General features: G+C 38.4%; 1 protein-coding gene across 4 annotated transcripts in view; it reads left to right on the forward strand.

Moving 5' to 3' along the window:
* Nucleotides 1-13,844: 13,844 nt before the first annotated feature.
* The window catches only part of arhgap42b (Rho GTPase activating protein 42b), an 86,562-nt gene continuing 73,057 nt past the window's right edge, over nucleotides 13,845-27,349 (forward strand). For all 4 annotated transcript variants that reach the window (XM_080888960.1, XM_080888959.1, XM_080888962.1 and 1 more), the window contains exon 1: nucleotides 13,845-14,129. In XM_080888960.1, coding sequence (XP_080745086.1) covers nucleotides 13,976-14,129 — 154 coding nt within the window. In that variant the 5' untranslated portion in view covers nucleotides 13,845-13,975. The remainder of the gene's footprint in view (nucleotides 14,130-27,349) is intronic.

Below are 27,349 nucleotides of genomic sequence, written 5' to 3' on the forward strand. Positions count from 1 at the left end.
GTAGGCATGCATGAAAGTACTTGACTGCCCAGCAATCATTTTATAAGTTCTTAGTTTAAACCCCAGTTATTTTATTTCTCGTTGCTTAAATAGAAATGAAAAGTAGTTTCAGAAAGACTCTCAAAAATTAAACATTTTAAGGCTATAGGGAATGTAGAGTGAATCCACACGATAATATCTAATTGTTTCTAAATTGCAGAACAGAAAAAGAGCAGTCATCACTTCCTTTTCAAAGAGGTAACTATTAGTAGTAGTATTTTTTTTTTTCATTGGCCATCAATGGGCCATTCATTAAAACTACACAGGTGACATTTATTGCTGGATCTGTGGGATTAAACATGTTGAAAGTTCTACCAAAAATGATCTGAAATGTATTGTTTCCTTGTAAATTGTATGTAATTTCATTAGTATAACCTTCTGGTTTTTTGTCTAGGTTATGGGTATAATGTGCTACTTTTTTACAATCTTCATAGTAAGTAGATTCAAAGATAATACCTAATGTTTTATTCATTGCTTTTAGAATCAGATGAATCAAAGTCCTATCGGTGTCTTTAATGCACTGGCTTCTTTCCTGATTGAACTGTCCTGTCCTGCCACTAAGACCTTGCTGCAGCCCCCATTCTCTATTTTCCATGACAGAAGGAGACAAAGGTAAATGTGGGGTTTATCCTTGGTCTGAAGTCTGGCTGTGCAAGAGAGCATCCAGTTCATCGCTTGGCCTTTTACTGCATCATTGCCTACTTTATAGTAAAGCCAGGTGCAGCGAACCTTTCGTAGAGCTGACATATTGCCTGATTTAAAGATTCCCTGGGTGGCAGGCCACAGTAAAACCTGGATCAGTTGAGGGAATCTGAGGGTTCCTTTAAAGTGAAACTAAGTCACAAAACAGTAAAGAGGTCACACTATTCTGCTTCTTTTTGGTATCCCTCCGTAAGTTTAAATTGGCTGGATTATCTCAAAGCTCCATATTTGCTCATTCTGCTGCTGCACTGAAACACGTGTGAATTTCCATGACTGATAGAATAAAGTTGAATCCGTGTCTGGCAGCTTCTTTCTTCATCTGGCTTGACTGAAATATTGATTTTCAAAAGTTTCACAATGTTCAAATCTTCAGTGTACAAATTGCTCATATATTCAGTTATGGAACCACTTGAGGAAGGATTTCAAATAATTTCATGTTGCACTTCTTACTTGAGTGACTGTTAATTTCATCTGGATATTTGAAAAATGAAAACCCACTACCCCTTGACTGCACCTAGAAATTCTGTCCATAAAAAAAATCAGAGTTGTGGCAGAGTTCAACACCCACCAGGAACCAGCCTGACTTGTTGTTGGAAATGTGAACTAGCATCTCGATGTTATATGGGGACTGCATAGCCCATAACAATAGCCCATACTCTGAAAGCAACTCCTCAGGACACAGGTCAAATGCCTCCTGCATTCAAGCTTGGACTCTCCAGGTGGACTCTCCTCGTCTGTTCCCTGGCATAGACCTTCACATGGAGGCTGAGGAGTGTGAACTGCTAGAAGTTGGAACACATCCACCAGTCCCCATTCTTAAGGTGAGAACCAATACCGTGGTCCAAATTTCCATGCAATGTTATAGAGGTGTGTCACAAAAAGAGGGCACATCATCCATCCCGTGGGCTCTGCCACCATGGAGTTCTTTAACTACCTCAGGGACTCTTCCCACATCCCCAGAGTCTGCTTCCTGAAAGTGTAAGTGGATTTGAGGAGAACCTCAAAATATTCTTTCTAATTCCTAACTTTCCTTTTAATTGCAGACAACAGCACATCATCCCAAATGAATATAGTGTGAGTACAGCATAGCTTCACCCTTCTGAATCACCTGACAGTTTCAGAGTCACTACTAGGCTAACCAAAAGTTTTGCTCCACGGCCTCAATGAACTGCTCCCACAACAACGTTTTCAGGTTTTGTTTTTTCCTGTTTGCAAGAGTGCTAACCACTCTGCCACACTTGGCCTGCAGGTACCCACTACCTGACTCTGAAATCCCACAAGCCAACCGATTAAAAAAAAAAAAAAAAGACTTCCTCTTCAGCTTAACAGCTCAATTTACTTCTGGTGGGTGTGTCCACCATCTAGTTATTGCCAGGCAGAAAAATTACAGTCACAGCTCAGTGCATCATCCTCAGCAACGGAGGTTCAGAACATGGTTCACTCAGACTGAACATCCACAGCCTCCCTCAGAGTGCTGTCCCTCAGATTTCTGCCAGAGGTTGAAGTTGAAGATATCTTGGACTGGAGTCTCTGCCAGACACTCTGAGTCTCACTGTATATGTGGGCACACCAGGTCTGTCCAGCATCCTCCCCCACCAGCTGATCCAACTCACCACCAGGTGAGTCAGCGCCTCTTTTCACCCGAGTGTCCAAGACAGAGAGTGAGAAAAATCATTTATTAGTTTAAAGTAGGTTTAAGTTCACACTTTCTATGCAGGACTTTTGTGATATCCCCCTCTGATAATTCTGCTTCCACCCAAATGAATTGGATGTTAATACATTTTGTTTGTGGTACTTGCAGTATTAAAAATCTCAGCATCGGTGCTTTAATGACAACAATGTCATGTGCTCTGGATATTTTACAGGTTTTTATGTGAAACAGTGTCTACTAAGAAAAGGGCACGCGGTCTAGTGGACCAGAGCTGGCCAGCCAAAGCAACAAATCTGACCCCACTTGATGGTTTTCCAAAGAGTGTTTTTTTTTTTGTCATAAAAATGAGCTGCTGTTTCTATTTTAATGATACCAGCTTTACTTCAAAGTAAACATCTAAATGTCCACAAGTTGAATAAATTTCAGTTCAATAAAGTAAAACACTATTGTTTACTTTCAGAGTACCCTACATGCGAATACTTGTGCTGTTGTAGATTCACTGTGATCTAAAATGTACATTTTTATCTGCAGGTAGTATCTGATCTTTATAGCAGCAAAAATTAAATTAAACTAATATAACTACAGCAGTGCGAGAGTTTATTTTAATTTAGTCTACTCTGCAGAATAAAATAGCTATTGACAATCGCTGGTCATTTTGGTGTATACTTCATATGGCCTGCAGGCAATCAACATCTAAAGGGTGGCTACAACAATGATACTTGTAGAATCAATACCTGGATCAATACTGTACATAGTGTCAATACGCTCAGGGCTTTAATCATTCATCTCTGATGTCTTGCACAAGGTTCTGTCAATGCGTCTTTCCGGTATAACAGCTTCACATCCTCAAAGCCCAACAGTAACCTGAGGTATAGTCCAACATGAGCGTTGGCATCCTCCTAGATTTTTGAGTGAAACCAGACATACACATATGCTACAGAATCAATATACAGGGAGTGCAGCTGTTGTAAGGCCATGATAAATGGGACAGACTTGAGGTGATTGAGCATGTCTGCTCCGATGGTGGTGCATTTAAATTGGGCTGTGCGTGTAAATGTTTTCCCTTAATTGGTAGCCAGAAGAGGTTTATCACCCGAGGTGAATACAGATTTGCATCATGGCAACTGAAAAGAAATTCAATTCAGATTTAATGAGCTTAAGACTGGATATCTAAGTTCACATTGATAGGCTGAGGAGAAAGAAACTTCTTGTTTTACTGACAGTTATATATATACCTTTTCTTCTTAGTTTTTTAACTGTGATTAATTTTCTAGGTTTGACCAATTGACTTTAAGCTGAAATGAAGAAATTGCTCTTTACCCTTCATCGTGCTACGTGTTTCCCTGTGTGGTAGGTTTAGCAGACTGATTTTATTTTCCCTTTCTTTAAAAAAAAGGGCCAAGTTTAATTCTAAAAATGTCCTAAAAGCAGCTGTGGTGGACCATAGATCACAGCAATCGCCGTTCAGGTGAACTAGACACAAAGTCTGTAGTGCTGAGGAGTTTTCTTGATTAACGTGTCCTCTCAGACAAATAGGTGCATTAGACAGCTTAGGGACTTTGGTGAGGGAAAAGAAAAATAAACTAAAGGAAACAGCTGCAGGAATCTAGAAAGACAAAGCAGAGACAAGAATTACAAGAAGCCATCAAATAATAGCGGGAGCTAAGATCTTTGCACATGGCAACAGGAAAACTTCTCACAGTAAATGATTTTTTAAAAATGGCCATGCACAGAATGTCGATACTGCTCATGAGAAGATATTGTTGAGAGAGCATTTGACAGTTTTAACAACTGAAAATTCTTGTCAAGATTAGAAAAACAATTTTACTGCTCAAAGAAAAACGATTCAAGGAATTTCTCGTTATGTTAGAAAAATCGAAATAATCTGATGCTGTGGTGAAATTATTGGGAAGGCACTGCATGGAAGCACCGACATCAAGCTCGTGTACTGATAGATGGCTGCAATAAAGTGCAGCTATCATTGCATTTTTCAGCCTATGTTGATGATTCTGGGGGTAATGGGTAAAAAGGAGATTTTACATGAATGTACTTGGTATCAAGAACGCCATTGATAGAAAAAACATCCACTGAAATCAATTGAGTCACTGATGTGTTTGCGGTAGTGCATACTGGCATCAAATCAATATAATATGGGCTTCAGAACATCCTGCTGGACGTCTTAACTGGTGCAATTGGTGGATAATCTTCTGAGATTTCCTCTGGGTTTCTGTTTCAGCAGCTGCACAGTTTGTTTTAAAGGGTTCAGTTTCGGGGTTTTCCATGCCACCAGAGCAACTGCGTGATTACTGTGTTTTCTTCAGAGGCTCCATGTATAGCCTCCTTGCCTGCTGGAGCTAATCTCAGTTTAGCATTTCCAAACAAAAGCTGCCTTTGTGGTTACTCAAACAATTGTAGACCACTAGAAGCCTCTGATCACGCCGTTTGTGAAAACAAAGACATGCAGTTTTCTGTTTGACTCTTTCTCAAATGGTAGTTTATACATGTAAGCCACATCTCCCACGTGGTCACCGGCTGGCCTGTCCCTAAGACCTAGGAACCTTTGGCATTAACACTTCTGTCTTTATGAGGCAAATGTCTCGCAGACATGCGTTAGAATATGCAAAAGAATGTAAAACTTTGAAGTGTTATTAGTGCATTTTAACAAAAACAACAACAAAATCTAAAGGAACATTTAATAAAATTCAAGCATACAGAAACTGTTCCCTGACCTCTCTGTCTCTGTCTTCATATTACTACTGGATCAGTCTGTCTGTCTCTTATGATATTATATATAAACATATTATGAAAGATTTTTCTTTTACATGTAGTCTGGTCTATCTACGAAAACCTAAACTGATTAAATATATTTTCACCAAAATTATATTCTAATATTACATACATCGTTACTAGAATTTATTTATAGATTTTAATAACATTTTAAATGTTTTATTTAAAATTATGAATAAAATATTTAACACATAAACTACAAGCTAATTTACCCATTCTCTGAGAAAGACAAAACGTAGAAGCCGCTTTTTAAAATTCTTTTTAAGGTTGTTTATGATGTCCTAAGAAGGTAAAAAATAATAATAATTTAGATCTAAATAACTTTATTGCTTTGTGACATTGAGCAATGTCACATCACAGCCTGTTTACAATCTGCAGATGTTTTATGACAGAGGGATTTGTTACAGCTGAGCATCCAAATATCAGATGTCCCTTTTCCCCTCCTTCCTATAATACCTTGCATTTAACAGGCAGAGATGTTTGGCAAATCACATTGCACATGAAAGCTATGGGTATAATCTGCTTTCAAGAAAAAAAGATAAGTGAGATTAAACCAGGCATACATGAGCTGAAAGTTTGGGCTGTGTTGATAGTGTGGTAACTCTGATGCCTTATCTGTGTGCAATATATATAAACATCCAAGTGTTGAAAACAGAAGTTATACCTACCCTTTCTTCTTCGGGGTAGCAATTTTTTTTTTTATCTTACTGTAAATAAATTTTCTTGTATAGAACTTGACACTATAACAGCAGAATACCTGAAGGCAACCATTTAGAATTAGAATAAATCTTTAAAGTGGAAGCTGTCACTCACTTGGTTTGACTGACATAACTTCTGATGTGAGGCAAACGGAAAGTGGTTAGATAAGCCTTTTGTCTTTGTCTGTTAAATGCCTCGACCTTGGATTATTGAGCTTCTGTCAGCTGCAGTCTCCAATCCATGTTGCTTATTTGCCACCATTGTGCTTGTGTAAGGACATTCTGCAGAGGAGATAGATGGCACTTTTAAAAGTGTCTTTACAGACACTCAAGACAGTCATTAGTTGTGACCTCACCTGGCACGCAGGCGTAGGCTGGGAGGCTTATTTTGTGATGTTTAGCGTTATGTTTGTGAGTGTGAAAATAATAACTTGACATTTGCAAGCAGCATCTGCTGCACAGTGAGTGCTGTGATGAAAAATGTGGGAATGTGGTCTTACTCATCCATTTTGGGAAAGTGTTTTGGACACATTGAGAAATGACTCAGTCCAAATGTCACTATGGGTAGTTTACTAAAGTTATGCCTGCTTGGATACCAAACTAATTTAACTAATGTACCAAAACATGACTGTGTGCTCATAAATCTGGGGATTGTTGCAGCAGCCTGTTGGTTTCCAAAGCTGTGGAAACAGTCCATAATCTCCAAATATTAAACACTTCATTTGCACATTGTTATAAATGGCACTACATGAAGTTTGTGTTTTAAATGTTCATTTAGATCATTTCTGCCTGGTAATGAGTGGGCAATTTCTGCTTACATATTAGGCATTTTATTGTGTTTTACAATTTTGTGTGCGTGCGTGTTTGCTTTTCATTGTGCGTTATAAAAAGATGATGTATATTAAGTAAAGTATATTAATCGCAATAACTCATTGTCAACTATTTTAGGTATGCCGTGTCCAACTCGCTGCCAGACAAAACCTTTCATCTTGAGTGACACGGGGCAATAACCCTTTGAATTAGCAGGGCATTAAGGCCAGACTGTTTAACTTTTGAGAATACACACATCCATTCAGTTTCCTAACTGCTCACCCAACTTAGCAGGACACACACATTACATTTGAATCAATAAGTAACAAAGCATTTTAGCTCAATTATGTGCACTTAGTAATTTGGCCACTGGTGGGTAAACAGAGCAGGCTTGACATAGACATTGCTTAGTTTGCTGCGTGTATTATTTGTGCTGCTGTTACACGGCATGCTTACTAATCCAGATTGTCTAATAATGACTTTTCAAAGCAACAGAATCTTTGCTATTCTTGTGTAATTAATTACCATATTTGGCCGGTATTACTGCTATTCTGTAAAGGTTACCTAATCTTTATCTTTATTTATTTTATTTTTATTTTCCATTTTTCGTTATGAGCATCTCAGTCTCATGTGGCCTTTGTGGCTGTACAGAATATGTTGATTTTGCATCAACACAAACATGTAATAATGGCAGACAAAAGTACAATTCCTTGAAAAGGAATTTCAGTTAGAAGCAGTATAAAGTAGTATAAGCCGTTGTTGTTGACTGCTTGGACAGCATATCTGTCTGCAATTATTTTTTTTCTTTCTGGGCCTCATAAAATGTCCGGAGAAGCTTGATTGAAAGGCGCAGCTGTGATGCAGCATGGCATATTGAATATGGTCTGTGAGGCATGAGTCTATGAGCCCTTGCTGAATTATATAATGGTTGATGAGGCTGGTACTGTTTTGGATGTGTTGTCTCTCATGTGTGCCAGTGCTCAGGATTTGGCTTTTCTCTGTGCTCTGTGGCAGCATTTAACCTGTCAAATGATATTCTATGCATCATGCTGATGGACTGTGAAAATCTTAACTTAATCTTAATCCATTATAACCATGGAAACGTGGGCTATACTGATATCGTTGCCGAACATAAAAACAGCAATGACTGAACCACTCAACCATACAGTGCTTTTAGTAGTGTGGGATCTTTTTAGGTATGACCCACATAAAGACCCTTTTTTCCCTTTTCAATTACCTGGCACAAAGCTTTAAGGATCCCAGAGAGAGCAAACAAAGCTTCTATCACTCAATCACTGTGTGCTTTTAAAATGGAAAGCCACGCAGTTATTAAGCCTTTCCTTCAAAACACATTCCTCTTCGAGAAAAGTGATTTCTTCTGAGAAAGCTTTCTTCAACTCACTGGTATTTTCCAAACATGAAATTGCCCCAATAACAGTTATTCAGCCTGAACTCTACAGATATTTTTGTTTCATCTCCAATAGACAAAGATTGCCTTTATGCCTTTATAGTGAATGTGACATACACTTAGAATGTGTTGTTCGCATTTATATAGAAAATGCCTGACAACTTGGACATCTTAAACAGTGTGTTTCTATGAGGTTACCGAAGTAGTTTATCTTATGGGGAAGAAAATAAATACTCAGCAGCTCAGTGACACTCAGTGTCACCAGTTGTAACTTCTCACTTATATTTACTCACTTATATACAGTATATTGGTTCACCAAAGAACATAATACTCCTTCTTTGCCTCTGGGATATTGCCATATCACAGTGAGGCAATTTAAAAATTTCAAAGAATTGTTTGTGTGATTTCTCCTTTATAATACGCTCTGGGAGTTAATCTCTTTGGCCACTTTCTCCGTGTCAGCAGAAGAAATATTGGCTAGATTGAATAGAGAAACTTCAGGTGACATCGGACTAATGGGCTTTAAATTTAACCATGAGAAGTGAAGATGATTGGAAAAGTTTTTGAAGGAGGTAAAATTATAATACAGCCTCCCTGAGGATGAGTCAAAAGCATCGGAAGACCTGTGTAATTCTCTCTCTGATGGCAACCCTTAATACTGATTTATCTGATCAAGAATGTCTCAACAGCTTTCTCAGTTCTGCTCATGGAATACTAATAAACCATTTAATGAAGGCTAAGTACAGCAAGAACTGAACACGACTGGGGCCTTACATACAGCTGTGACCTCTTTTCATTTTTTTCTCTGCTAAAAATGTGCTTATTTTGTAGTAACTTTAAGCCATAATTATTTCTATTAAAATAATACATACTGTGGGAAATGGTAATACCACCGCTCACATTGCAAACCTTACTTAAATTCCCTCAATCCACAAAACTTACTAAAGCCTGGTGTTTGATGAAAAACATATAAGCAGTGGCACCATTTCCAACCAAAGTGGCAATCAAACAGGATGTCTGGTCAAAAGCATTGGGTCCAGATGGAATAAGCTACAAAGAGAAAATTATCCAGTTTTACATGCAATCTGTTGTTTTCTGGTGGGACTAGAATATTGATGGGATCCTATGCTGTTTACTCCCAGATGGTTGAAACGAATTGTCTAATAAATTACACCAGTTAGTAGATATGTCTCAGAATTTAACCATAGTTCCTTGAAAGTGCCATTTTTTAAAAGTAATGAACAAGTATTTGTGATACGGGGTTTCATGTTTTGCTACAGAAAAAATGCAGTGGAAGAGTGTGTTTTCATATTGTACCATTATAAAAGCTTCCTCTCATTTTGACTTTAGATTTTTTCCTTCCTACAAATAGATTTGGAGTTTTCCTGGTCAAAGGGTACGTGATAAGAATATAAAGAGCAGCGGATCCTTCATTTTTCAGTGACATATTAGATGCGAACTATTCTTCTTTGAGCTAAAATAGAATCAAAGTCTTTTCTCAGATATGGAGGAAATCAAAAGCAGCTGCCAGCAGTTGAAGCTCTAACCTGCATATATCTGGTTTTAAAAATAAGAACAAAGGTTTCTCTTTAGTGTAGTAACACTAAAATCTTTTAAGTACTATTCTCTGCTCCAAAGTTTAGCCACAGATTTTCACATCCACAGTAGTGATTGTCGATGTACCAAAACATCTTCACAGTGTGGGGGCAAGATGAAAATTTTCAAAGGGTAGTTTATTTGGCTCGATGGAGGCATGCTGCGGCTGAGAGGCTTGTTTTTTTGAATATCTGCTGTTCCAAATTAAAGCCAAAGTCCCAGTGAAGCACACAAACTGTTTGCTTACAAAGCTGGTGGAGCAGCTCTTGTAATTTATCACCCAGACTTAAATTTGTGCCTGGGGTCTACCTGGACAAGTGTGACCTTATGAAGGTCAATGAGGTAAAAAATAAAACCGCTTTGCTCCCGAGAACAACCCTTCTTATGTATACTGAGAAGATTTGTAAGTCAAAAGCTACACATGCAGAGACACAAGGCAGCTTTCATGTGCGCTGGACTGTATTTACTCTTTGGATCTAACATTTTCCAGAAGATGTGTCCTTTACCTGACACCGGATTCAACTCATATGTGACCGTGGCATTTCAAAGTTTAAAAAAAAGAAAAAAAAGCTTACCATCCTAGTTTTCACTGTGCAGAGAAAAGCAATAAATTGAATCCCTGTGGACACTCCATGCTTTAGAGATGTCTCTTTCTGTAAAGAGGAGGTAATCACGCATAACTGCTCAAACATCATATGGACACAGGAGTCATAAATGAGAGAATGGCACTTGCCACTTTGGCAGATTGCATTGTCAGGAGGTAAACAATGGAAAGAATGAGGAAGGACTCATCTGATAGGAAATGTCAGAGCATGATTGGATTAAAAAAAACCTTCTAAATTAGGCTCATTAATCACGAGCTAGGAAAACAGTGACAGGTCTTGTTCTCAAAAGCTCTCCTCTGGAACTAAGCTGAGTGCCACCCGGAAATTGCGCAATTACCTTAATACCTGATTTAAATGAAGAGTATGCATGGTGGTGTCAATTGTTAATTGGGGAAAACAGCTCATATTATTTAGAGGTAATTGCCATCACAAGAAGTCTAGTTATCTAATCCTATCTTTTTTTGCATAATTAACAAGACAGCATTGCCTTGAATTCACTCAGATCTGATGGTTCCCTTTTGTGCAGGAATGTGACTGAATGCTTTCTATAGCATAGTCATAAATGTAAGCTGCATCCCGACCAGTAATACATGTCAAGTGTGACATCTTAAACTCTATCATCTCTGCACTTTCAGACGGAAAATTGAGAGCTGTGTATTGAGCAGATTTTTTTTTCATAGTCCTTCTCAGTTATCATATTTCACCCAATAACCCAGTTCAGTACTGCAGAGTGCACACAGCAATTAACTTGAAGCAACAGGGTTTCCACTAATGTATCACATCTCTCTGCTCACTGTGTCAATGTAACAAACTGCACCCCCGAGGGCTGCTGCTGCAGAATGATGGCACAAGAGCTGGAATTGACGGGAGCATGTTAGGACCCAAAAACACCCCCCACCTCTCCCACCACAATGAGACCAGACAACTTCTCACAGCAACTGACTATCCCGCTGTGCGATGCAGCAATATTAGAGGAAATCTAATCAGAAGACCCCTGACTTGTGCATAATTTATTGCAGAGCTAATTCACGCTTATTCTGCATGGATTAATGATATTTGTTGTGAAATCCAAGTCTTTTTTTTCCCCATTTGAGCTGCCCATTCTCAATCAGGCAACATCATTGTAGCCCTGTTTAATGCAGTGAGAAAAAGGATGAGGATGTGGGAAAAGAGTGTCTCACATATAAATTATTTCCCCACTTGTATGATAATGCGAAAGATGTCTCACTCACTAGTGTGTGCAACAAGCTTGTATTGCTCAAGCATGACTGGCTTGTATATGCGTGTGCAAATGCTCCAAGACTGTCCTTTAATGGGTCATAGTTGGTCTCCTTAGGTGAATTCACGGAAAACGATATGTGCACCGCCTCTCAATAGACTCATGTTGGCATGACTAATATGAATGTGCGAATGCCTTCATGAGTGAGGAGTACAGGGGCACAGTTCTCTATTGAGTCTCATCTTAATTAAACCAAATTTACCTCAAAGACTCTACAGGCGGCTATTTTAGATTGCAATTAGCCATGCTTCATACAGCTAACCACTCGTCCTCAAGTCTCCACTGGTGTGTTGTTAAGGCGGTATTTTTGACCACTTTTTTTTTGCAAGATTTCTACAAATGTAGCATATGGCTGGAAACCAGCACATATTTATCTTTATTTTTGTGGAATTACTTGTTCATTGAACCACTTGCTTTTCTACAACAATATACCAGAAAACATTATTATAGCTAATCACATATCCCCAGGGAAACTGGGCTCTCTAGACTTTTTTATCACATGCAAATGAAATATTTTAATGTTGGCCACAATGAGTGTTACACCTCTAAATGAATCCCTCCAGGATCCTGTTGAGTTTCATTCCCAGACTTGAGATTTCATCACCGTAAATGCACACGTGTAAGGACACACATGCGCCCACTGTTTTTGATTCCTCAGGTGCAGCCAGAGGCCAGTCCTTGTTCCGGTTCCACATGCTTGCAGCTGTTTGAGTGTAACTCACTTCTGCTATAAGTGAGGCATTTTCATCTGTGAGTTGCAGTCAGAGGAAAGTTAACTGTCAACCCTACAGATAATCACAGCTGAAAGAGTAACCCACAGAGGGTAATAGGGATGGATCTTTTTCAGGTGGTAAAAGCTTGAACTTATATCGCTCACCTATGGATTGCAGTGCATTGTGCACTTTAGTTTTATGGTTCTCAGTGAAAAACTTTTACATTGCTCACATCTCAGAAACACTCATATGTATCATTTTGATATTGAGATTAATTATTATTATTTTTTTATCTTACTGTATTTGAAAATATAGTTTGACTACAGACCTACTGGCCATTGCTGGAATCTGATGGTAACACACAGTAACAATTCAGCTGCAGTCACATGACTTTGCCTGTAAAGGTTATCTGTCTCTGCTGATTTACCTCACTGCTACCTAGAGTAAGATCAGGTTTGTTGTTAGGAACGGTTGCTAGTTAGTTACCAAGGCAGAAATGTACAAGGCCACAGGGTGAAACTTAGAAAAAGCTTGTCTCTACTTACAGAGCTCCAGTCTGCTCTTAATTTTGAAGCATTAGGTTGTTATTGCTTTTTCATTTGTGTGTTTTGATTATAGTCATTGCTGCAGTATCTGCATCTTCGTGTAGTTATTACTTTAATCTTTGCTCAGAGATAAAGCCTCTTTCTCTCCCTCTGGCACTGTAAAGCATCAAAGGTAAAAACAGTCATCCAAAGGATTTAGTGTGACTGGTGACAAAGCCTGTGCTTCACACCTACCAAGATATTTACCTGGAGTGTAAAATCATTACTAACCTTTAGCATGAAGAGAATGTGACAAATCCCTGCCTCCAACTAGGCTCTAGCTTAATTACTTCCATTTACCAAGGTATTAGTTTAGATCCCTCTTCTTAAGCTCTCGATGATGCCAGTGAGATGCCATGGACATCTGCAGAGTTTACAGTTCACAATATTAGAAAGCAGCACCACTGGCATAAATTGACCAAAAAACAGTATATTTGGTGCAGTAGACGCTTTAAGTGTGTGCTAAGATATCGTAAAATAACAAAAGTGAAAGAGGTCATTTAAGAAATAAATGGATTTTTTTTAATGCAAAAGATTTCTATAGCATTGCATACTGTGGTTGTATCTGAGGCAAAACAAAAATTAGTTCCAAAATCCTTGCAATTGGCAATTCTTGTTTGTATTTCCACAGAAACTGAATTCAAATTTTAATCTCTCTATATATTTTCTCTTTTCAGTCATTTGTAGTTGATATAGAGATAAGTAGGTTGATTTTTTTTTGTTTTTCGCTTCTTATTCTTCTTATTCATTATTATTATTATCATTATTATTATTAACGTAATTAGGAGGTTTAGTGTGAAACGCAGAAATCAGCTCAATTTTTCAAAATAACTTTTTTCGTTGCTTAAGTTAATGATGGACCTACCACATTTGTTGTAATCTGTCCAAAACTAACCAGCAGGAGTCATACGACCACTGTTTTTTAAGGTAGCCGACAAAAAAAGCGAAGAAAATCAAAGCGGAAGTGAGGAACTAAGCGGAGCAGGAAAAGTTTTTAGGGGGAACTTAGAAGTGGCTATTACATCGGAACTACGTGATGAAAAGTAAAAACCTTTGTATGCCTAGTTACAGAGTTTAAAAGCCAGCGTTGCCGTTGAGGGACAATGGGACTCCCCACTTTGGAGTTCAGTGACTCTTTCCTGGACAGTCCGGACTTCAGAGAGCGTCTGAAATGCCATGAAATAGAACTGGAGCGGACAAATAAATTCATCAAAGACCTCATTAAGGATGGGAATATGCTAATCACTGCGCTCAAGAGTAAGTAGCCCAGCGTGGCCTTTTTTTTTATTCTTTCAGTCCACAAATAAAACTACGTAAAACCTAGAGGCGACTTTCAATTAGCGGACACATTCATTATATTTATTTTAAGACTTTTGTGCTAGTGTTTGAATGGTCCAGTCTCTCTTTGAACTGAAGCCACCGGGAGCTGAATAATTGTTGTCCTACTGGGAAACATTTATATTACTAGGAAAAAGCTTAAATCTATACAAAAGCCACATAATTCATTATTAAGGTTGTTGCAATGCAAGGGATTTGTTTGCTTTGTGTCTGCTTCCCTGGCTTCAATGCATGCATGCAGAGGCTTGTCTAACAAATCCCAGTGTCAGAACTGTTAGTGTCATATAAGTGGGTTTCCTCTGCTTTAATATTCAATCATAAAGCCACTTTCTGACATATGGATAACAATACTGGGGGTTAATTCATTGATAGAAAACGTTTTTTCTCTGAAGAGTCACCGCTCAAAAGTAAGGAAAATACATATTGTGGGCTTTAATGTCTGCATGAGGATGTCAGTGAGGATGCCAGCATTCAATTTGAGAGGTCATTGTCCTCTCAAATTCCAAGTTAGGTCTCAGATTCCACCGTGCTGATTAAAGTCGACTTCCTGCTCTTTCCCTGTGGGGAAGGAGTTTGGTCTGTTAACGTCAGAAGTGTGTCTGTGAAATGGAGAAAGATTAGAAATATAGGTCTAATAAAAATGGAAAACAGCTGGGTTGAAATAGAATGGGAAGGGCACAGCATTGTGCCACACTGCGCACACTAACCCATCACTCACCACTGTATTTTTTTTTTCCACAGTTAAACTCAACATGGGTCTGTCAGACTTTGCTGTGAGACGGCATCATTCTTGTCACGCTCTTGCCTTTTTAATCACCATTCCTGTATGTTTTGCTTTTTGCTGCTCTTGTGCTTGAGGCAGCGAAGCTGAAATTGCTCCTTAAGCAGGGAGTAAGGTTGCAATATCCAACAATTTACACATTTAAGCGGATCTATTATGCAATTTAACAATTTTTTTGTGTATTTCTTCTTGGACTCTGTTAGAGTCCAAGTGTGATTCACAGTTCAGAGTTATCTTGTACTACTTGGTGCAGACCCCAAATTCATAGGGTTTTTTTGAGACAAGATTTTCACCCTTCCTTTTAGCAAACTTTCTTCTGACTGGGTGGCCCTGACAAGCCAAAGGTTTCAATGGCAAGTGAGCGGTGCTCCTGTGCTCACAGCCATTGACTGTTAATATACCATACCATGGGATAGTAAGTAAAACTAGGCTTGTGTCTGCTGTGTATTGAGCACTGAACTGAATTTTAATAAAGCACAGTCATGGCCTAAATTATAATAGTCCAAAACAAATTAATTTGATCTCACAAATGACACGTCTTGACTTAATTAACTCTTCTGGACTAATCAGCCAATTTGAAAAACAGGACACTGATGCTTATAATAACCACATCTTTGTTTTTTCAGTATCTAGTCTGGCAGAATGAGTTTAATGGAAATTTATATTGATAAATGAACACAAAGGCATACAGTGTTTAACAAAGTAACTTTTAAGTTTAAGCTCTTTGCGGTGTTGTGCTGTATTTCTTGCTTCTGGTTTCAGTTCCACATATTTGTACTAAGCGTACATCAGATCAACAAAAGTGAGGAGCACTTAGTATTTGTATCACCCTACCATACCGTTGTATTGCTGACTCTAGTATTTCTCAGGGCAGCTGAAGGCCAAACCTATTTCATACCTTTTTTGCAGGAAAACTGTTCCGTCAGTGGACAGGGCATCATAGGTGGACAGTAACACCCTTCTCAATGTTTTATTCACAACAGGGAGGATATGTCAAAGGCCTGCGCAAATTGTTTAATACCAAATAAGACATTAAGACTTCAAGATAGACTATGCAGTGGCAAGACAGTGGCAAGTGGTTTGAGACTTTGATTGCCTTTGATGGTTTTATTGATGTAGAAACACTGCATAGTTAAGGTTTTAATAGATCCCAACCTACACACCCCTCCATCTAGCTGATCTGTTGCTATATTGAAGTTTGAAATGAGAAATTCTTATTAACCAGTGTTTCGTGTTAGTGCGTCATCTTCCACAGTAAATAATCCTTAAACATGACCACAACATTACCAGTGTTTGAGCTACTTGGAAGGAATTTTCCATTGTGTTTGTCTTTCCTTTGTAGTCATGAGTGTCTCAGTCCTTTAACTGAATGCCCAGTTTCAGTCAGGAGTAGGGAGAGAGTGCAGGAAGTGAAGAGACGGAAGTAAATTATTGATGGTCTTTAACTTGGGACGCCGTAGAGGTTTATGACCCTTTATGACCTGTCATCAGCGGTGACATTACTGGAAGATATTTAATGGATCTTTTTTCCTGTTATCATCTCATGTTTCACAGCTGTAAAGTATCCTATAATGTATTTTTCTTTAAATGCTGTCTGAGTGAATGAGGTCTGTTGAGCCAGGTTGTTAATGTATTACCTGCAAAGTGGTTTGACATGTGCTGAAACTGCACTAACTGGCTCCATATAAAGTCAGGCATATGTTTGTTATGGGTAACTAAAGAGGGTGATTTTCTGGCTTTTAGAATTAGTAAAGAAATTTTGTGACTACCATTGTTGCAGTAGTGAAGGAAACACTTTCGTCTGGAGTCTGTGACGTTTTCACATTTTAGATGCACTCTATTAGTTGGGCCAAAGTTTAAGTCATTTTAAATGTTTAAATACTTACCTCACACAATATCTTTAACTTTCTGTCATCAGCTGAAAATTAATTCTGTAATCTGGTAACAACCCCAAACATCCAGCCAAAGTCGTAAAAAACGATTTCTAGTCATATGTAGAACAAGAAGACTAACAGATGGTATGGCCCCCTCAGAGCTCTGGTCTCAACACGGAGGTGGTCTGGGATTACATAAAGAAACAGAAAACAGTGAGACAGAAGGACTTTGACTAGTATTTAGTATTAGTATTTAGTATTTATTTATTTATTGTCATTGTCAAGAACAATGAAATTGCGTTTGGGGCTTCCATACAACCCAAAAAAAAAAAAAAAAAAAAAAGATACTTTAAAGAAAATACCAGCCAAATACCTTGAACTGCTCCACTTGCTACATCTTAATCTCTGTGATGACTGTTAAAATATACCTGTAATGTGCATATGAATGTGCAAATGTTTCCGTATGCTCACGAACCAGCCTTGATCGTGCAGTTACTTTATGCAAATACACAGATAAAAGAAACTGTAGCTTTTCATGAATCAATCACCATTTAGATATTACAAATCTCTGTACCTTTGGTACTTTATATAGGCTCAGTTTCATGAAGATTGGAAAGGCTGTCTAAGCTGAGGTCAGGAACAAACATGACACGTATATATTACGATCATTATGTTATGATATGCAAGATACAATCAAAAGGTTCTTTGACTGTGAATATACAACTCAAAGACCTTACCAATCATCTCTAACTAGTGACTTGTTGCAGGGATACACAGCTCCCAGCACTCCAGCCACTTTTGAAGCTATTCTTGAGGTCCTGTTCGTTAAGCTCATCAAGGACAATTCGTCATAAACCCTGGATCACTTCCAATCTGACAAAATGGCAATACTTCAGCATAAATGTTTTGGGGCAGTCGCTGAAATCTGATGGGATATAACTGCATTGTAGTAGTCAAAAGGTTGCCATCTCACCACAATTCAGATACCTTTAGGTAGAGCAGGGCGATATGACCAAAAATATTTATCACGATATACATTTGAAAATTTGTGATAACGATATAACTGACGATATAATTTACACTAGACAAAATACTTTACAACTCCACAACTTTATTAGTGCAAAAAAAACCCCATCAATGTATTTTCATTTAATAAACAAGCAGCTGTTTTTTTATGTGCATTAAAGTTATATAAAAATGTAACAGTTCAAATGCAAATTCCTTGCTGACAGTTTAACCAAAAGGCATTTCCAGTGGAAATTGGCCGACATATCCTCAGCATAACCATGTATAATATCCAACGACGGCCCGCTAGCATGCGCTACCAAAAGTAGTGCTTTGTTGTGTATCTGACGGACGAAAGCTAACCCAGTTCCACACTACTGAAGTTGCAGCATTTTTACAAACCAATTCTGGTTCATCCGTTTCATTCAACGATCCGCTTTCGCCGCCATGCTTTTTCCGACGTGTGCGTATGAAAACAAAGGCACTGCGCATGCGCGTTTTACCCATATTCTATCACGATATTTAATTTTTCCCAAAATTATACCGGTATTGCCGTGAACGGTATGATATGGCCCAGCTCTACCTTTAGGAGCCTGAGGACATTACAGTAAAACTTGCTATTGATAGTTTAACTTTGTAAAACCCTGCTAATGTCCAAGAAAACAGAGTAGATTCTCATCCTACTCCTAAGGTAATGTGCCTTCAGTTTTAGAGATTGTGACTTCGTCTATTTTTAAGCCCAACTCTCCTCACTAGGAATGATTCTTGACGTCAAGGTTGTCTGAGAATCCATGCTCTATTGTGAAAAATCTGTGTTACACAAGTGGTGACATTACATAGAATACATACTGACACATGTTGCTCGCATGTGTCAGTGCTATTCCCAATTTATCACTAAGAGAAAAAAATGTAAACTTCTTTGTCCCTCTTCATATTAATACTAATGATGAAGGTTGTGGTTTAAAGATTTCTGAAACACGCTGTTTAAACAGTGTTATGTATCAACAGTGATTTGGTCAGGCGGATGTAAGTTGCACGGTTTACACCTGTTGTAAATTACTAGTATTTATTATACCCTATACTTAACTGTATTAATTCACTAATTATCACTTTGGGAGAAGGGTGGGAGAACCACAGATACGAGGTAAATTATCATACATTTAACATGTGGTTGGCAAGTTTATTTTAAGAGTATAAGAGCAGAAAGCCACAGAATTGGAGGCTAGTGTCTCTTATATGAAATCTATTTGGTACCTTCTGTAACTTATGTGATGACAGTGTCTTTACTATGCAGCAAATTGTTTGATTAACATTACAGGTTCTACAACATCCTTTAAGAAATTTGGACACAGATACTCTTGCTGTATTTTCTATAGAATGAGTTAAACCATGCTGCAGTAACAGAAAAAAAGTGAATAGTTACAGTTACAGAGAATATACTCATGGTTGACAGGCTAGTGACATTTATAAATATGTATGAAGAACATGAAAAATGATGAGCCATAGCTGGTCTTACTTTGGCAAGGGGATCTCTAAAGACCTACGTAGACACACATTCTTTTGGGTGACAGCTTGTATCCGTCATACATAATTTGTACGTATTTGTAACACAGTGAACAAACAGTTTGTTCCTTGCACTTAGTGTCATCAGAATGTACTTTGGTTAATTGTGCATCACCACACATCCTCCAGATATCCACTGTTCTGGCCCGGAGCTTGGGGTTCCCAAAAAATTCAATCCAAAATTCCAGGTGTTCCAGATGCTGTCTAATGTTATCTTCCTGCAAGATAACAAGTTCTAATTGAAAGAAAAAAAGATTTCTAGATCTTAAGTATTAACTTTTGTGACATCTAATGCGTTTCAGTGAGTGGAGACAGATGAGCTTAGTATAAAGTGGAAGACATGGTTTTATTATGCTACCTGATAATATATCTCTGCCACCGCCCCATATCCATGCCTTTCAGCAGTGACGGAGTGATGCTTCCTCCTTAGGATATACAATAATGAATGGCTGACACGCACGGGGACTGTTATTAAAAGAAATCTGTATTTAAAAAATATGTAAACAGCAATTCTTCCAACTGTGCTTAAATAATTTAATGCTTTTATGTAACTCAATATAGTTATAATTAGTTGCTGCTATTTTATTAAATAAAAAGATGACTTGTAGGCTTTTGTCAAAAGTGATTTCACAATAGCTTTCAGCTTTGGGAACTCTAAGTGTTTGTTTGTCTGAGGACAGATGATGCTCCCAAGGCTCAGCCACAGGAAATGTCCTGTAAACATGCTTGTATAACCATCCCCCATCCGCCCTCAGATAGCATTTGGCCTGACATCATTCTGCTTTACTGTGTGGGTGTGTGTATCTGCTTTCTTAGTGTCTGTGTCTGTTGGACTGTGACTAAGGCAGACTGTGTGTTGCCGGATTATGCCATTTATAATATATTGGTGCTACTTTGACTACATTGATGAATTTTAACTCATGTAATGGAAATGAAATGTAGAGGTAAATTATGCGACTTGTTTAGCAATAAAGCTGAGAGAAGCGGTAAGCATAGCTGCTGGAGACGTGGATAATATGTGAACAGATTTTGATAAAAGGATTAGACGTTGTATTCCTAAAAGCTGCTTCCCTTCAGACTGTGCAAGAAAATGTGTTAGACTTCATATTGAGGTCTGTTCTGAAGCACTCTGTTGTTAGTCTGTCAGTCAAACTGATTGTCACAAAGAGTACACCGTTCTCAAGCTCACAGTTAGCTGACTTACACTGAATGCCAGGTATTGTGGTTCATATGTATTTCACCTCCATAACATTCAAAATTCAATAATTAATCATTCAATATTTTTTTGTGTGTGTCATCCTGAATACAAACTGAAATATATAAATGTATATATAATACTGTGTAAAATGTTTCCGAATCCCCAGGCAAGTTAAGATTTTGCTTGGAAAATTTGAAAGTAGGTGCAGTGATTTATTCAAATGTGTAATACATGGAAATACAGTATAATACAGTGAAAACGGAGTTTGTACAATTCTAGTGAGCTTGAAAGTCAATATTTGGTAGGGCAACCTTCCCTCCTCAACTCAGCCTGAACTCTCATAAACAAGGTTTCTAATAATTTCTTTAAGAGCATTCAGGAAGTGTTCTCAAGGATTCTTGAGGAAATTCAAAGCTTTTCTTTGGATGCTGGCTGCCTTTTGTTCCATTCTGTCAAGAAGGACCCACACTGCTTCCATAATTTTGTGGTTGGGGCTCTTAAAAGGCCAAGAGGCAGTCATGACTAAGTGTTCCATTGGATGGTTTTCCTATAGCAAGTGCTTTTAATGCATTAGAAGTGTGTTTGAGATCATTGTCACATTTGGTCATAATTTTGTCATTCACACTGTGTCAACTGAATAGCTGGTTTAGGGTTGAAATTAGAGCTGGGCGACAGAACGATAACGATATGTATCGCGATATAACTTTTACTCGATAGAGAAATTAAACTATCGCGTTAGACCTCGCCGCTCTTGTCCTCTTAAAGAAAAAAAAAAAAAAAAGCAGAGCCGAACCAATCACAGCCGCAGTGTCACGTCACGTGACTTGTTACGTACAGCACAAGTGCCAAGCCGCACATGTGTATTTGTTTGTGAAGCAGCCAGCGGGTAATGGAGGAAATGAGTGTGCCGACTAGAAAAATCAACCGAGCGTGACCGAAGGTTACCGAAGAGAAAACAGATGACGGTTCCAACGCCGGAGAGATTGTCGAACGGAAGAGCCATAGAAGTTCCGTAGTGTGAAGGTATTTCGGCTATTTCAAGTCTGACAAAAACAGAGTAGCGTGCACTGTAAATTGTGCCGAAAGCAAGTCTGGAAATACAATAAACTGGTGCATGCGTTACACTGTGCGCCACGTTATTGTTTCGGTGAAATGGATTTCTACAATACTGTTACTGTTAATTCTACTCTCTGCAGTGTTTAAATGCTTACATATACACACAGTTACTGTCCCTCCACACATACGACTGGGTTCTGCTTCTATGCCCCAGCTTTGTTTACTTTTTCCCACCGAGGCTTCTAGACTTCTGATTGGCCAACATTTCTGCACGGTTAGGAATCTAGCGCCACCTGCTGCTTTGGCATGTTCATAGCAGCGTTTTCCTTCATTTCTGCCTTTATGTGTGGACGGGATTATTTTTTAAAACGAAAACGGAAAATCTCCGTTTTCAAAAATACCCGTGTACATGTGGACGTAGCCTCAGTCTCTGACTGGAAGCGCTAATTCGTCATTCGGCTTTTGTCAGACTAAAGTAACTGTTAAAACTGTTTGAAAAGCTCAGCTATACAACAAGGAGAGATTGAGAATTTCCTTTTAGTTCTCAGTTTATTTGATATTGACAAAAGTTAGTCAGTTTTGTCTGTTCTTCTGTAAAACAAACTAAGATTTATTTTTAGAATTAATATTTTGTTTCTAAGTGGAATTGACAATTTAGTCGTCTGTTTCGTTTGTTCTATTTTGAAACTTAAACGCTTTAGCGGCTGCCTTTTGTGTAGTTTGCAATATTTGCCTTTATTTATCTGAAAAAGTCTCATGTTCCTTAAGTACATCTACCCTGTTGAACTTCATCCATCCATTCGCGTCCGCTTAATGGATGAACTTATTATGGGAAATAAATATTTAAATAAAAACAAGCTGCTGATTATTTCACATTTTACTTGTGAGCAACGGCACATTTAAATCTTACAAATATAGTTATTTGGCTTATATCGTGATAGATATCGTTATCGCCTGAAATGAAAAAAACATATTGTGATATGAAAAAATCTTATATCGCCCAGCTCTAGTTGAAATGCAGCCCTATTACAAAAACCACCATGATTTACAGATGGCTCTAGATACACACTGTGGTACCGCTTTTATTGGTGACATTTTGAACCAAAAATGTCATCACATCATAAGACATTTTGCCACGTATTGTCGTATGTAGTTTGGTATTCTTCAGCCTTTTACCTCTTCCTTTTCTTAAGACTGGGTTCTTGACCGCCACACTTCAAGTGAGGCTGCTTCTGGGGCTTTGGTGAACAGTAGATCAGCTGAAGAGAGGGGTACATCTCTTGGGGCCTGTGTCAGATATTTGCTGGGGGATTTTTTCTTAAGGATTTGACTTTCAGATACTGTTCATCTGTTGTAGATAGTTTTTTAGACCTGACATTTCATTTTCTGTCCTCTACTTGTCCAGTTTTCTCAAACTGTTTTGTCATGTTTTGAATGACTAACTGTTCACCGTGCTGAAATATGCCACTCTTTTGAAACCACCTTGTTGGTGGTCCTTTTCGTTGTCCTTTTTCATAGATTGAGCTAAACAAATGGGAACAAATTGTGTTTTTGGAATAGGCTGCATTTAACAATTTTTAAAAAAATATAATTTAAAATTGGTGCCTGTTGTGCGTTGACATAACACTGGTTCATCCTTGGAGTAAGGTGTCTTTTATCCGCTTGAATCGTTCATAGGTCAGTGTTTAGTGACAAGGCCTAAACTGTAAAAAAGCTAAAAGGCTAAAAAGCTAAATGTCCTTCGGAAAACTTGGAGGACAACTCAAGACCGCTTTAGAAAAATGACAAGAAAGTCTGACTCCTTGGAAGCAAAATGTAAAGAAATGATGGGTGGACTTTTTCACAGCAAATGTATACTAAATGTGTACCAGTATATACTGACTAAAAAGATTTGTCCTTTATATTTATCCTCAGTGGGTTGAAATAAAAAAAAAAAAGTGATATTTTTGCAAACTGAATTATCTTTCTTTAAAGTCTGTACCAGATGTGTTCTCGATGTGTCTTCTGAAAGAAAATCTCTCAACTCAGTCTAAAGGCAGTAGACCTGGTGATAAATGGTAGGTGCTGGCCTGTCTGCCTTTCTTTTTTTTTCAGTCCCGCAGAATTGCAGGGGTAATAACTCTGATCTTTTTCTTTCGCGCTAAAGAATAGGCTGTAGCATTGCATCAGCCTCACATCAAAGACTCAGTGTCAGTATCTTCCATCTTCTAAGTTGTTTTCAGCAATTTAGATAGCTGAAAATGATGTAGATGTGTATTCTGCATGAATATGTGGGGAAAGATGGTGTTTTTCCTCTTTCATTCTGTGAACTCTAACAAATTTGTTGAAAGAATTAATTAGCCAATACTTAATAGGCATAAAAGCAGATTTTTGGATATAAGTCATTGTAAATGACAAATTCACTTTAGTGCATAAAATAATTGAGACATACCTAGCTTCACAATAATGACGTGCAGTTCTTCTAAAAAATACTAAATTGCTGGATTAACTTTCTTTGTTTTGAAATGAGAAAACAACTGTTGTAATTGGAACATGGGGGACTACCACGTAGGATTTTAACTGTGAAGTATTTTGTAGATATGCTGTGGTTTCTAAACCCAAGATTTCAAACTGAATCTCTTCCATTAGTGCTTAATACATTCATATTAAGACCTCTCATGAGTTGCCAATTTATTATCCCATCTTAAACCACATTAGGGGGTTGAATCTGCTAAAAATACTAGAGTTACTGTGTGACTACTACAAATGCAAGTTACAGTCATTGCTATGTATCGCTGACAATGCCATTAATGGCACATGATGTCAACATTTGAGAGCTATGTTTTTCACCATTCACCAGTAACAACAGACTATCCATGAATCCCATTTATCTCTAATGAACACGTAAAAGTAAACAACAATCTGCTGGAAATTGTAATTACATAGCCATGTGTTTGTGGAAATCCTAAGCTCTCTATTAGTGTGGGGAGTTTTGTTACATAAATAAACTATTACATTTTGGTTACAAAGCTATATTGTTAGGCAGGGTTTATTCTAAGTAGGCTAAGATACAGCTGATTACCATGCCATGTTAATGACCTGATCCAAAAAGGCCTGAACAAAAACTAGTAGTAAACACTTTAACTGCCGAACTCCAGAATTGAGTAAAACTGCCTGTTAAAGGTGTTGCTTGATGCTACAGCTGGATATATTAGATGAGGCTTTGTTTCGAACAACAGCTTGCGGTGGGAAAGTTTCGGTATGCTCCGTGAGTGCAAAGGACTGTCTGCTGGCTCTGATGCACTATCTCCCCTGCTGGGTGACTGACAGGCAAACGTAATAGTAAGCAGGTGGAAGAGGCCTTACCTGAAGGGCCGCTCTTCCATTACAATCCCTCCAAATGGAATCAAAGTGGCACAATGCACCCCACTGTTGCATCAAATAGATCTCCCCATCTCTCATTAAGCTTGGTGTGCAAAAGCTTTCCCCTTTGAAGACCTTCTCATCTGAAATCAGCAGTGTCTCACTGACAAGATAAAGTAGCTACGGTGTTTCTCATTGCAATGTTGATATATAGGCAAAGAGTGAGCTGTCTCTACAAAAAAAGAACATTATTGCAGATTGCTTTTTTTTTGTATATGTGCCTCAAGGAAGGCAAAGATGTATAGCAAAGTCAAGGAATGTAGCTTGTAAATGTGACACAGAATATCTTAAACTCACTGTGAGTCATTTGGGGGAAGTGAAAACTTGTAGCTATTTAGCACAAACTGGAGACGAGTGCATAGTAAAGCTTTTTAATGGAACACATTTATTCCTGCGACTTAAGGTTTTAAAAGCTTTTCTGCATTAACACTAGGAGTCCCAGGCTTCTACCTTTCTACCTTTAAAACCCACCACCAGCCAAATGGCTGGTAGGCTTTTAGCTAGGCTTTAGCTTCAGCCAAGTGGAAGCTAAATTGGCTAGTCATTCATATGTAAATTAGGTTGTTAGCTGGGAATTCTGGAGGGAGGGGAGTGGGGGTGTGTGGATGAGGGGGTGGGGGAGCTGCTAAAAGCTGTGAACTTCCTTTTGTGTTTCATCTTGATGCATTCTCAATCATCCAGGGAAATAAATCTCCAAAAGTCACCAACTTGGAGTGTTTCAGTTTGCCATCTTAGGGAGAAATCAACACACATGGGTGTAGGTCCTTTGTTGCTGAGATTTATTGATAAAAACAGTACAAAAAACCAACCATTTGTACACATATTTACAAATAATAATAAAAAGTGAGTGAGTACATTTCAACATTTTCAGCAATCACTCACAATCCTGGCACTGCCATGGTATCTGTAGTCTGCATTTACCACATGTGTATCTGTAGCAGTGAACACATCGCACAGTGGCATGATTGTTCTTGCATTTGTGTTTGACCTGACACATGGCTCTTTTTCCAGGACTAGGTGTGGAGGGTTGTGTCCGAAGCAACTGTTCTTTTCTTGCCTTCTTCTCAGCTACATGAGAGTGAGCCAACTCTCTTGCAAGCTCCACCACATTTACATATGAATGACTAGCCAATCCACTAGTGGATTGAGGAATTTCCCTGCGAATCTTGTTGACTGTGCCGAGGATGGTGGTTTTCAGTCTAAGAAGTTTTTGCGCAAGTGAAAGCGATGTGAAAAAATTGTCCGTGGTAACATTTCTGCCCTTGTCTAGGAATGGTTCCATCAGCCTCATTACTACATTTTCAGAAAGTCTCTCCCCAGTGGGACGATTGGGGTCCTTGCCAAGATATGGGAAGACATTGCAAATGTACTTGGATTTTAGGTCGCAAGCCACCCAAAACTTGATCCCAAACTTGTCAGGTTTACTTGCAATATACTGCAGGAAACAGCACCGAGTCTTTGATGGGAAAAGCTGTTCATCAACGGTGATATATAGACCAGGGTTGTAGCACGTGATGCAGTTGGTGACCAATGATCCCCACACACTGGAAATTGCAGCGAACTTATCAGTCTTTGCTCGATTTGCTCCATTGTGGCATCAATCAGACCACTGGTATAATGTTGAAATGTACTCACTCACTTTTTATTATTATTTGTAAATATGTGTACAAATGGTTGGTTTTTTGTACTGTTTTTATCAATAAATCTCAGCAACAAAGGACCTACACCCATGTGTGTTGATTTCTCCCTAAGACGGCAAACTGAAACACTCCAAGTTGGTGACTTTTGGAGATTTATTTCCCTGGATGATTGAGAATGCATCAAGATGAAACACAAAAGGAAGTTCACAGCTTTTAGCAGCTCCCCCACCCCCTCATCCACACACCCCCACTCCCCTCCCTCCAGAATTCCCAGCTAACAACCTAATATACATATGAATGACTAGCCAATTTAGCTTCCACTTGGCTGAAGCTAAAGCTTAGCTAAAAGCCATTTGGCTGCTCTCCGGGTTTTAAAGGTAGAAAAAGCCAAATGGCAGTCCGTGGTGATGTAAGTGTTAATTTGTGTTAAGGTACTTCATTATAACCCCAAAGAATTATTTAGAGGAGTGAAAGCACAACAAGGATGCTGCTGTGTAATTAGTGTTATAATGAGTATGTCAGTCACATTGTACGGTGAACCGGGAGTGCTGCAGACAGATGTTGTAATATGCCTGAAATTTAGCAGGTCAATTGGATAGTTTCTAAGATTCTTTTGAGAT

This window comes from Rhamphochromis sp. 'chilingali' (genome assembly GCF_963969265.1).
Source record: "Rhamphochromis sp. 'chilingali' genome assembly, chromosome: 8".
NCBI lineage: Eukaryota > Metazoa > Chordata > Actinopteri > Cichliformes > Cichlidae > Rhamphochromis > Rhamphochromis sp. 'chilingali'.